At 50.3% G+C, this 13,457-nt stretch overlaps 1 protein-coding gene across 2 annotated transcripts in view; it reads left to right on the top strand.

Moving 5' to 3' along the window:
* DGKB (diacylglycerol kinase beta) overlaps positions 1 to 13,457 on the top strand; it is a 1,940,047-nt gene that overhangs the window by 1,050,020 nt on the left and 876,570 nt on the right. For both annotated transcript variants that reach the window (XM_085630814.1, XM_085630813.1), the window contains one exon: positions 458 to 522. In XM_085630814.1, coding sequence (XP_085486940.1) covers positions 458 to 522 — 65 coding nt within the window. The remainder of the gene's footprint in view (positions 1 to 457; positions 523 to 13,457) is intronic.

Here is a 13,457-nt window from a genome sequence, read left to right on the forward strand (position 1 = left end):
TAGGAGAAAATGTATGCCTTTCAAATCGCAATGGTTTTAAGTTGTTATTTCACTAGTGCACTCGGCATTCGAGCGCTTTACAAATATAAAAAAACATAAAAACACTGTATACTAAATACATGGAACTGCACTAACAATTTGGTAAGAACGTTTTTTTTAGTCATAAGGATCTATGGCATTGGGAACGTCAAAGGTGGATATTTCCTACTTTCCCAAGCTGTTTCATTTCAGTTGAGACGAGGGTGATTGATAGCAAACTCACAAAGTGAAAAATAGTTACGATTGAGCCTCACAAGCAGATTTTACCCCAGGAATGCTAAAGCTATGAAAAGACATAACATGACCTCTTAAATGCTACTGAGAACATAAAAGTCATTTGTAGGTAAGTTTTTTTTTTTTAACTATGATAATACATTTTCCCAATAACTGTCTACTTCCACTGTTTTCTGCCTTGCAGGATGCGTCAATTGCCCACAGATTCCACATCATGCGCGAAAAACACCCTGAGAAGTTCAACAGTAGGTAAGGTTAAAAATGATGCAACTTGCAGAATCTGCTGATGGATAACTATGGAGGCATATTAAATCATAACAATAGACTTCAATATCTCTGCTTCTAAAATTGATAATTCTTTGGAATGTTAGAAATATTTTAGTGGGCCACTTTAATATTCTTGAAGTTTGCTTCTCATTGGAAATGTCAAATGTATCTTTTGAGGAAAATGTTCATCACTCTTAATACAGACGAATATCTCCTTTTCGATACTTGAAAACTTTTGAAATCTATTTAAACCAATGTGTTTCCTGTTAAGTTGAGGGAGTACTTAACTTGATGGTATTGTGGATGTGTGTGTATGTTTTGAACTAGCCTCAGCATCACGATCAATAAATGATAATAATAATGATAACACATTTTCCGGTATTGGGAGCTTAGTGGTATTATCAATCTTTTGCAATTGGTCATAGTAGTAGGCTTTGGAAATGACTTTCAAACCAATAGCATGTCCTTGTTTGTGCAGTGGCACAGTTAAATGGACCATAGCTACTTTACGATCCTTTTGATACGTTTAGTTGTATCATTCCACTATTGACCTCAGACAACTTTTTTGAGTTTGCATTTAGAACTCCGTCGAAGCAAATAGCTTTCCTTGCTCTTTCCTCACTCTTCTCACCAACCCCTTAACACACCTGGTTTTGATAGGGTGCAGCACTTGCAAATTGAAACAGTTCATGCATGCATTCTTGATGTTATTCCCAAATTTGGGGCTCGAATGTTGTGGACATAACGTCTATCTAAAAATCACCATACTTTATGGTATCGGTAATTTTAGCTCTGTAATTCTGTTGTTGTGTAATGAGGCCCATAATATCAAAGCGGTTGACGTTTGATTTTGAAGAATTTACTTTTAATCCAATCTTCCTAACTATCACATTTGTGTGATCTTGGCCAAACCACTATTACCCTCCTATGCCTGCTTTCTACTACCTGTAGACTTATCACACTGAGGGCCACTTATGATTGATATTGAGAAGCAAATCTGGATATCGTGGAAGCACAAAAAGGTATTTCAGCTAGTGGTGTTGCACTATACACAGAGGGCCATATTCTCAAGGAGCTATCGCCGAGTTAACGGCACTTTATCGCAGCCAAAGTCGTGATAAATTTAGCACCCCATTCAGAAGCTGGTGTCAACAGCCCAGAACACCAGTTTATCTGCGATAGCAGCCGCAAAAAAATCGCCACACATGACCCCCGCAACTATCGCTAATGAGACGCAGAGTAGGCGTTCCCGTGCCAAAAGCAACAAAAACACCACTCCACAGCATTCTCAACAACCAGCCAGATCGGCGAAAAGACCACGAAAGATGCGATAAGGCGCGTTAGCAGCAGAAAATCAACACCTGCTCGGACCTGGTGCAAACTCGGATGGCAGCCTGCGCCACAAAAGGGAGCCCAGCCCAGACCCACACCTGAAGAACAACAGATGCCATGGAGCCATGGAACATGCGTGCCGGACAAGAAGGCCACAACACCCGCCGCCACCACCCCCAGAACCACCCTTCCCCGGGACCCCACTCCCCTGCCACATCAACTGCACTGAATCATGTACCAAATAATCTGCCTGATGTCGCACAATCACATGTGGTGACATGCATGTGTCATCACAAAAATGAGCATCACACATTCACCTTCGAACTAACAAATGAAAATGTATTAAAATAAACACAGAACAGAAATGAAGACAACTGCGGCTCCCCTCGGGACAGTCCGTAGGTCAAAGCCTGCAAGACAAAAATCATGATGAGAAGGTGTGTCCTGCGCACATCAAGGGACAGCGAGAGAGCGAAGGAGAGAGAGAGGAAGAGAGGGGGAGAGAGAGATAGACGGACAGAGAGGGGGAGAGAGAGATAGACGGACAGAGAGGGGGTGAGAGAGAGAGAGAGAGAAAAGAAGTGAGGGACAGGGAGAGAGAGTGCCGACACTGCGCACCAAGGCCTCACTGCTCACCTTCCGCCACCGGCATGTAGAAAAGTGGGCCCACCACGTGCTGCTGCAAGCCACAAGCCCAGACCAGTGGACATGTGTTAGACCTGGCATCATTGGCATGAGTCTCTCCTCCATTTTTTTCTCTTGGCCTCCTCTGTTTACGATGTTTTTGCTGGAATATTGCTTTGGGCACTGTGCCACTGCTGATCAGTGCCACAGTGCAAGTGCTCCCTATGTTAAATTGATACATTGATTGGTGTTACCATGATTGGCTTGGTTGACTTACTGTTCAGACCCTAGGCTAGTGCACCGCGTGTGCCAAAGGCATGTAAGTTAACTGCTGCTAGTGGTCTCGCAGCACTGGTTGTGCCACCCACAGAAGCAGCTTATAAAATGTGTCCCAGGCCTGCCATCGCAGAGCCTGCGTGCAGTCCCTGACTGCCATGTCGACTTGGCAAGGAAACCTACTTGCCAGTCTCTAAAACCTTCACTTTGCCACATTTCAGACACCTCTATGGTAGGCCCTAGGGCTGGGTGCATTGTTGGTAAAAGGTAGGTCATGCCCTGATGTGTGTGGCATGACCTAATAGTGAATTACAGCCATTTTCGTTTTTCACTATTGAAGGGCTACCTGCCTCCCACAGGCCAGAATGGGCAGACTGATTATTAACTCCATTATAATCTATCTGACTCAGGGAGCATGGTAGCAGGTCGAGTTTAGTATCCCTGAACTCAGAATTTAATAACACACCCTTTAGGATGGATGGTTTTTAAATTCTGTGTTTGAAAATAGCTCTTTTAGAAAGTGGCTATTTTCTTGCCCAAATATCCACCGGTCTCTGCTGGATTGGTGTGTGTGTCAGGGGCTGGGTGGCTCCAGAGGTCTGAATGAGTCAGTGTGGGGTGAATGAGGCATCTACACTTAGAGTGGGGGAAGAGTAGTCCCTGATAGCCTGCCCTGCCTGACACAAAGCTGGCTCCACCTCCTGCCGGGCGACTGATAGCCCTGCCCCTGCCAGTGACAATACTGGCTCCACCTCCTGCTGGGCGGCTGATGACCCTGCCCTGCTCAGTGAATAAGCCAGGTGCCTCGGCCTGGCAACACCCACAACAAACCTAGGATGGGGGGAATTTCCCTGCTTGGACAAAGGGAACAAAGCAGAAAAGGGGTATAAAAGAAGGACCCCTGAACCAAAGAACTTAGATCACTTCTGACAAGGAAACCTCTACCAAGGTCAAGAAGCCTGCTGATCCAAGGACGTGCCTCCCCCTTCTGCCAGTGTGGTGTTGCTGGGGGGAACCTGAAGCTGCTTCTTTATTTTTGCCAAGGGACAAGGAGAGAGGAACTTGGTGTGTACTCTCAAGCTTGCAAGAAAATCTCCAAGGGCTGGAAGAGTGCCAGCCTCCTGTTGAAGTCACAGGGCCAAAGGACTTCACCCTCTACTGAATTGCTGGTTGCTGGAAAGTGTTATTTCCAGTGCACAGGGGAAATCTGCAGTCTCGACGTCACCGGACGCCGCCAAATCCAGCTCGACATCGTGAGTAACGGCTCCAGTGTTACGAGCCTTCGACGCCGGCCCCCGGGCCCGATCGACGCTAGTAGCGACGCCAGTGAGTAGTGAGTTCGGCTCCAGCTCCAAGCGACCCCGTCTTGACGCCAGTATCGACGCCAGTGCGTAGTGAGTACGGCTCCAGCTCCAAGCGACCTCGTCTCGACGCCGCTGCTGATCGCATCGACGCGACGCCCTTCTCGACGCCGTGAGCGCTGCTCCGGCACGACACCTCTTGACGCCGCTGCGGATCGACCCGAATCCGAGGCACGATCGACGCCAATCTCGACGCCGACATCTCGACGCCGTGGATCATCGTTTTCTTCATTTCCAAAGGTACTGTGTTTGTGGGTTCTGTTGCAACTCAAGGCTTGACGTAGCGCTCCCCGCGGTCGACGCCGAACCTTGGGAATATCGTAAACTCGACGTCGTGTGACTCCTGTGGGGGTCACATTGTTGCCAAGAACTGTGTTTTCAGGAGAATACTTACTTTTGTTGCTGAAGAACTATTTCCTAAGAAGAAACTTTACCTGAACTATTATTTTTCCTTCCAAAGAGTATTTATTAAGATTGTGTTATATTTTTGTCGTTATTTGGTCTTGTGCTAAGCCTTATATAAAAATACTATTTTTATAATAACTCCTGTGTTGTGTCCATTTGTAGTGTATTCACTTTATTACTGTATGTGGTCATAAATGCTTAACACACTGCCTCTGAGATAAGCCTGTCTGCTCTGCCAAGCTACCAAGGGGGTGAGCAGGGGTTATCTGAGTGTGTAATTCCCTTGCCCTGACTAGAGAAGATGGGTCCCTATTTGTCAGAAGTGTATACCTCTGCCAACTAGAGACCGCCGGTTCTAACATTGGTGGTCAGCGGTGAGGATTGAACTTTGCATTTATGACTCATGTGCAGTGATTAGTGTACGCTACATAGTGAAAGCAGAATATAGCGCAGCCACAATCTGTTTTGGTAGGATCTTCTATTTTTGTTCTCCGCTTTCCTGGAGCTTATTTATTAAACACTGCTAGTTATGACCATGGAGGATGACGGAGCTGCTACCCCTGCTGTTATTGTTGTGGAGGAATTTGATAAAAAATTGATAAAGAAGTTCAAGAAAAAGGAGCTAGAGCAATTTTGCAAGCAGTTTAAAGTTCCTACCACAGGGCTCAGAGTGGCAGAGGACTTCCGTAAAACGCTGAAGGCCTGGTTAGAGGCCAGAAATCCCTCTGATCCGGGGGTGGTACCGGAAGAGGAAGAGGAAGAGGCCATGGATGGGCACGTGGCATCTCCCGGCAGCAGTGTTTCCTCTAAGAGCCTTTCTCCTGAAGAGTTGGAAGACAGGGAGGAGAGGGAGCACAAGTTAGAGATGGCAAAACTTAAATTAGGAGGGCAGTTGGAGTTAGAGAATGCAAGAAGCAAGAGAGAAGCTGAAATGGAGAGCAAAAGATTAGATTTTGAAAGAGAGAAATTAGCGTTTGGACGTGATAAGATGTTGAGGGAGATGGAGCTTAAAACTAAGAGTTTAGAGTTGAATCCCTCTGGTGGCAGCACTCCATCTGTGCCTGCAGAAAGTAGGTTTTATTTTCCCAAAGATGTGATAAAAGATTACAGTAGAAATGAGGATATTGGTCAATGGTTCAAAGCATATGAGTTAGCATTGTTGGCCCACCGGGTCCCTGAGAAAGATTGGGGAGCGGGGTTGTGGGGTCGCTTTGTCAATGAAGGGAGAGATACCTTGTTGGACATGCCTGCTGAGGAAAGGATGTCTTATACTCATATGAAAGATGCTTTAATGTTAAGGTATGGCTTAACTCCAGAAAAGTACCGACAAGCCTTTAGAGAATGTAAGAAGTTGCCTGGTACTACGTGGGTTGAATATGTGTCCTTTTTTTGCAGAGCCATGGATGGTTGGGTAAAGGGTAGCAAGGTGGATAGTTATGATGCTCTTTATGATTTGTTTGCATGGGAGCACTTGTCTGATAACTGTTTTCCAGAGTTACGCCAGCACCTTATTGATAGCAAGATATCTAACCCTAGAAAACTTGCTGAGGAGGAGGACCGCTGGGTCAGTACCAGGGTCCACAAGGGTCCAGTGGGAGACTCAGCCAAAGGTGGGCAGGGTCCCCAGCAGAAGAGTGGGGGGGACAGGGGTAAACAGAGGGAGTTTCAGAAAGGGCCCCAAAGTAATCCCCAAGGGAACCAAGGGAAGGGTTCCCAGCCTCCCCCTGTAAAGAAGCCAGAGGTCCCGACAGGTAAACCTGTTCCCAGGGGCCCAATGACCTGCTACGTTTGTAAGCAGGTGGGACACCGTTATTATGATCCCCAGTGTCCCATGAAGGATTCGAATGCACCGCCGCGTGCACCCCCCGTCAGGTAGCGAATGTAGCCCTGGGAGGGAGCGAGATGGGTGCCCCCGGTGGGTGGGGTCCCGCAGAAATGTCCCTGGTCTCTTTAGGAGACGTGGAAATGGTCCCTCCAACCCCTCTGCCTAGTAACACTAAGAAATATAGGCAGTGGGTGACCATTAATGGCCATAGGGTGGAAGCTCTCAGAGACACCGGAGCAAGTGTGACAGCTGTCAAGTGTCACTTGGTGTCCAGAGAGCAGGTGGTCCCGCATGCATTCTACCCCGTTGTAGCTGCTGACAACTCACAGAGTAAGTGCGAGGTAGCTCAAGTTCCTTTTGAGTGGGGGGGGGGGTCTCAGGTACTCTTCAGGTTGCTGTGAGGCCCGCCATGCCTGTTGATTGTCTCCTGGGCAATGATTTGGAGGACTCCCCTTGGGCTAAGGTGGAGCGAAAAGCGCACCTGGAAATGTTGGGTCTGCCGGAGTGGGTGTGTGCGACCACCCGGTCCATGTCAGCTAGTAAGGGTGTTGATGGGGTCCCGGAGCCTGAAAGTATGGCCCAGGACCCAACCATGTAGAGAAGAGGCAGGGGGCGCGGGAAACCATCCCCCATCGTTCCCACGGTCCAGGAGGGAGCAGACCCTGAGGGGGATGCCCTGGAACCTACAGGGGAACAAGTGGCTGAACTGGGAGATCTGCCCGAGCTGACCCATTGGCAGCAGGATGGTGGTCCCTCCAGGGAGGAATTTTGTGCTGAACAGAAAGTGTGCCCTTCTCTTGTGGGTATGAGGCAGCAGGCCTCAGCCCAAATGACAGGTGATCAGTCAGGATCACATTGGATTTACTGGGAGAACGACCTCCTGTATAGCGAGCCTAAGGCTGCTGAGCCTGGGTCAGCCCGTGTGCTGGTGGTACCCCAGCGCTTCAGAGCCTTCCTACTGGGGTTGGCTCATGACGTTCCGTTAGCTGGACATCTGGGTCAGGACAAGACCTATGACAGGCTTGTCACCCATTTTTATTGGCCCCAGATGAGAAGGGATTCAGACATCCATTGTAGGACCTGCCAAACTTGCCAGGCAAGTGGGAAAAGTGGGCGGAAGCAGAAGGCTCCCCTCCACCCTTTTCCCGTGGTCAGTACCCCCTTTGAGCGAGTGGGGTTTGACATTGTGGGGCCACTGGACCCCAAGACAGCCATGGGCAACAGGTTTATCCTGGTCTTGGTGGACCATGCCACCCGGTACCCGGAAGCCATCCCTCTCCACACAGTGCTGTCCCCCGTGGTGGGTCCGGTACTGATGGGTGTTTTCTCCCGCATGGGGTTCCCCAGAGAGGTGGTGTCAGACCGGGGCACCAGCTTCATTTCTAATTATATGAAGTCTCTGTGGAAGGAGTGTGGGGTAACCTACAAGTTTACCACTCCTTACTACCCTCAAGGTAATGGGCTGGTTGAGAGATTCAACCGGACCCTAAAAGGCATGATTATGGGTCTTGAAGAACCAATGAGGCGTAAATGGGACGTCCTCTTACCATGCCTGCTGTTTGCTTACCATGAGGTGCCACAAAAGTCTCTGGGGTTCAGTCCCTTTGAGCTTTTGTATGGACACCCGGTAAGAGGGCCTTTGAGTCTGGTCAAAGAAGGCTGGGAGCAATCTCCCAGGAAACCTCCCCAGGATGTATGCAGTTACATGCTGGCCTTTAGGAACCAGACTCGGCGCTTCAGAGATCTTGCTCAGGCAAATCTGGAGGCCAGCCAGGAAGAGATGAAGCGGTGGTACGACCAGAATGCCACTCTGGTTGAGCTTCAACCTGGTCAGAAAGTTTGGGTCATGGCCCCTGTAGAACATTGTGTGCTCAAGGACAGGTGGACTGGACCATTTGAGGTTGTGGAGAAAAAGAGCAATGTCACCTACTTGGTGGACTTGAAGTCTCCCAGGAACCCCTTGAGGGTCCTGCATGTCAACCGGTTAAAGCCCCACTTAGAAAGGTCCGAAGTGGGCATGCTCCTAGGCACAGATGCTGGAATGGAGGAGGAGAGTGAGCCTCTTCCGGACCTCCTGTGTGCAAAAGAGCAAGATGGGTCAGTGGATGGTGTTGTCCTCTCTGACACACGGATCCCTGAGCAGCAGCAAGATTGTCGCCATCTGCTGGGACAATTCCCTGATCTGTTCTCCTTAATCCCTGGTGTCACTCAGTGGTGTGTCCACGATGTGGACACCGGGGACAGCACTCCTGTGAGGCACAAAGCCTACAGGGTGACTGACAAGGTCAGAGCATACATCAAGGAGGAGGTCTTTAAGATGTTTGCCCTAGGGGTGGTTGATCCTCTAGCAGTCCTTGGGCCAGCCCAGTGGTCTTGGTCCCAAAGGCTGCAGCGCCTGGTGCTTCACCAGAACTTCGGTTCTGTGTGGATTACCGAGGACTCAATTCGGTCACCAAGACTGACGCGCACCCCATCCCCAGAGCTGATTAGCTCATAGATCGGTTAGGAGCTGCCCGGTACCTTAGTACGTTTGATCTAACGTCTGGGTACTGGCAGATCGCCTTGACCGATGGGGCAAAAGAGAGGTCTGCATTCTCCACACCAGATGGGCACTACCAGTTCCGGGTTATGCCCTTTGGGATGAAGAATGCCCCTGCCACATTCCAGAGGTTGGTCAACCAGGTATTGGCTGGACTGGAGGATTTCAGCGCCGCTTACCTGGACGACATAGCAGTGTTCAGCGCCAGCTGGGAGGAACAGTTGCGCCACCTCCAGGAAGTGTTGTTGGCCCTGCGCAGAGCAGGCCTCACAATTAAGGCCAGTAAGTGCCAGATTGGGCAGGGTTCAGTGGTGTACTTGGGGCACCAAGTAGGGAGCGGCAAAGTGGCCCCCCTGCAACCCAAGATAGATACCATCCTGGCTTGGGAACCGCCCAAAACCCAGACTCAGGTGAGAGCCTTCTTGGGTCTCACAGGTTACTACAGGAGGTTTGTCAAGGGGTATGGCAACATTGTGCACCCCTTGACCTCGCTGACTTCCAGGAAGCAGCTGAGACTTGTGATCTGGACTGACGCCTGTCAGAAAGCCTTTGACACCCTGAAAACTGCAATGTGTACAGCACCGGTCCTCCAGGCACCCAACTTTTCCAAAGAGTTCATTGTACAGACGGACGCTTCAGAGCAGATAAATGAGGAGGGCCGAGACTTACCTGTACCCTTCATCAGCCGGAGGTTACTTCCCAGGGAACAGAGGTGGAGTGCAATAGAGCGTGAGGCATTTGCTGTGGTCTGGGCGCTGAAGAAGCTAAGACCCTACCTGTTTGGGACTCACTTCCGGGTTCAGACAGACCACAGGCCCCTCAGATGGTTAATGCAGATGAGGGGGAAAACCCAAAGCTGTTGAGTCGGTCCATTTCCCTACAGGGGATGGACTTTACGGTGAAACACCGCCCTGGTACAGATCACGCCAATGCTGATGGTCTGTCCAGATTTTTCCGCCTTAGTGATGAGGACTCCCTGGGTGAAGGGTAGTTCTCCCCACATTTCAGCTGGAGGGGACATGTGTTAGACCTGGCATCATTGGCATGAGTCTCTCCTCCATTTTTTTCTGTTGGCCTCCTCTGTTTACGATGTTTTTGATGGAATATTGCTTTGGGCACTGTGCCACTGCTGATCAGTGCCACAGTGCAAGTGCTCCCTATGTTAAATTGATCGATTGATTGGTGTTACCATGATTGGCTTGGTTGACTTACTGTTCAAACCCTAGTCTAGTGCACCGCGTGTGCCAAGGGCATGTAAGTTAACTGCTGCTGGTGGGCTCGCAGCACTGGTTGTGCCACCCACAGAAGCAGCTTATAAAATGTGTCCCAGGCCTGCCATCGCAGAGCCTGCGTGCAGTCCCTGACTGCCATGTCGACTTGGCAAGGAAACCTACTTGCCAGTCTCTAAAACCTTCACTTTGCCACATTTCAGACACCTCTATGGTAGGCCCTAGGGCTGGGTGCATTGTTGGTAAGAGGTAGGTCATGCCCTGATATGTGTGGCATGACCTAATAGTGAATTACAGCCATTTTCGTTTTTCACTATTGAAGGGCTACCTGCCTCCCATAGGCCAGAATGGGCAGACTGATTATTAACTCCATTATAATCTATCTGACTCAGGGAGCATGGTAGCAGGTCGAGTTTAGTATCCCTGAACTCAGAATTTAATAACACACCCTTTAGGATGGATGGTTTTTAAATTCTGTGTTTGAAAATAGCTCTTTTAGAAAGTGGCTATTTTCTTGTCCAACTATCCACCGGTCTCTGCTGGTTTGGTGTGTGTGTCAGGGGCTGGGTGGCTCCAGAGGTCTGAATGAGTCAGTGTGGGGTGAATGAGGCATCTACACTTAGAGTGGGGTAAGAGTAGTCCCTGATAGCCTGCCCTGCCTGACGCAATGCTGGCTCCACCTCCTGCCGGGCAACTGATAGCCCTGCCCCTGCCAGTGACAATACTGGCTCCACCTCCGGCTGGGCGGCTGATGACCCTGCCCTGCTCAGTGAATAGGCCAGGTGCCTCGGCCTGGCAACACCCACAACAAACCTAGGATGGGGGGAATTTCCCTGCTTGGACAAAGGGAACAAAGCAGAAAAGGGGTATAAAAGAAGGACCCCTGAACCAAAGAACTTAGATCACTTCTGACAAGGAAACCTCTACCAAGGACAAGAAGCCTGCTGATCCAAGGACTTGCCTCCCCCTTCTGCCAGTGTGCTGTTGCTGGGGGGAACCTGAAGCTGCTTCTTTATTTTTGCCAAGGGACAAGGAGAGAGGAACTTGGTGGGTACTCTGAAGCTTGCAAGAAAATCTCCAAGGGCTGGAAGAGTGCCAGCCTCCTGTTGAAGTCACAGGGCCAAAGGACTTCACCCTCTACTGAATTGCTGGTTGCTGGAAAGTGTTATTTCCAGTGCACAGGGGAAATATGCAGTCTCGACGTCGCCGGACGCCGCCGAATCCAGCTCGACATCGTGAGTAACGGCTCCAGTGTTACGAGCCTTCGACGCCAGCCGCCGGGCCCGATCGACGCCAGTAGCGACAACAGTGAGTAATGAGTTCGGCTCCAGCTCCAAGCGACCCCGTCTTGACGCCGGTATCGACGCCAGTGAGTAGTGAGTTCGGCTCCAGCTCCAAGCGACCCCGTCTCGACGCCGCTGCTGATCGCATCGACGCGACGCCCTTCTCGACGCCGTGAGCACTGCTCCGGACCGACACCTCTTGACGCCGCTGCGGATCGACCCGAATCCGAGGCACGATCGACGCCGACCTCGACGCCGACATCTCGACGCCGTGGATCATCGTTTTCTTCATTTCCAAAGGTACTGTGTTTGCGGGTTCTGTTGCAACTCAAGGCTCGACGTAGCGCTCCTCGCGGTCGACGCCGAACCTTGGGAATATCGTAAACTCGACATCGTGTGACTCCTGTGGGGGTCACATTGTTGCCAAGAACTGTGTTTTCAGAAGAATACTTACTTTTGTTGCTAAAGAACTATTTCCTAAGAAGAAACTTTACCTGAACTATTATTTTTCCTTCCAAAGAGTATTTATGAAGTTTGTGGTATATTTTTGTCGTTATTTGGTCTTGTGTTAAGCCTTATATAAAAATACTATTTTTATAATAACTCCTGTGTTGTGTCCATTTGTAGTGTATTCACTTTATTACTGTATGTGGTCATAAATGCTTAACACACTGCCTATGAGATAAGCCTGTCTGCTCTGCCAACCTACCAAGGGGGTGAGCAGGGGTTATCTGAGTGTGTAATCCCCTTGCCCTGACTAGAGAAGGTGGGTCCCTTTTTGTCAGAAGTGTATACCTCTGCCAACTAGAGACCGCCGGTTCTAACAACATGGCACCATCCACATCATGCAGCCCCGCTCCGCAGGCCACCAGGTCTCACATTTGATGCTGGGCCTTGATTTCACCATGGCAGAGGACATACCAGTGCACAGGGCATCATCGCAGGCTGCACACTTTCTCAGCCCTTGAAGTGCCACTAACTCTGTGACCTGCGAGGCCATGCCACATGGTGATAGGCCCTTGCTGTCCGTTGGCTCCGGCCTACACTGCGGTCCAGCAGGACACACAAAACCTGAGCAGTCTGGACCGCCGGGACGGGGCATCATCGCAGGCTACACTCCTACTCAGCACTTACGGTGCTCCTACCTCAGTGCACCGAAAGTCACCGTCCCGTGGCGGTGTGCCTGTGCCGGCTGCAGTGTATTCAGTGCCAGCAAGTCTGTGCCCCGCAAATCATGGACACCCTAGGATTGGGTATTGTGGTGCGGACACCATCATGTCACCTCCTGGCTTGCGGAATGTGATGTTGCAGGCCCCTGCGCCCCCATGCCTACATGCACACCACACGAATACACCCCGAGAGAGGTTGGAAATGGCGTCGAGCAATGCTCCCGGCCCATTTTATTGGCAGGGTCACATGTGCTCTGACGCGTGTGCTGGATGGGTGTGGTTTGGGTGTACACCAGCCGTGAGGGAGTGTTGTGGCATGCTGACAACTAGACCTGTGAGCAGCAGATCCCTACAGGGAAGACCTGGGACATGTAGCATTGTCGTCCCCCACTGTAAACATAAGCGGAGTGGGCTGGCCTGGCATATGCCAGTCCAGCGTAAGGGTTTGAACAATGACCCCGGGGCTCTGGCCATTGTTACGTACTGGGCTGGAAAAGGAAGAAACAAATGTGTGTGTCGCTGTTGTTGCGTCGGCGCCACCCTGACAACATTCGGCAATGTGTCACCCTGTGACCCAAGTCCAACAACATGAGCCACGTGGACGTAAGAGGAATTCACTGACCCTACATTCGTCCATACTACCACACGTGAAAGACCATAGACATGACACATCAGTGTGACAAAGAATGTTTAATGCACATTCAGTGGACTGTTGCATCTGGAGCAGTACAAGGCCATGCAAAGTCCATTTAACAATGTTGGCCCGGGGAGGAGCCAAGATGGCGACCGGGACGGCAGCGTAGACTCCCGGCTCCGTGAACCTCCGCATCCCGCACGGATATCCTGCATGAGATCCTCAGCCTGCGCTACGCGC

The sequence above is a fragment of the Triturus cristatus genome, chromosome 10, assembly GCF_964204655.1.
Source record: "Triturus cristatus chromosome 10, aTriCri1.1, whole genome shotgun sequence".
NCBI lineage: Eukaryota > Metazoa > Chordata > Amphibia > Caudata > Salamandridae > Triturus > Triturus cristatus.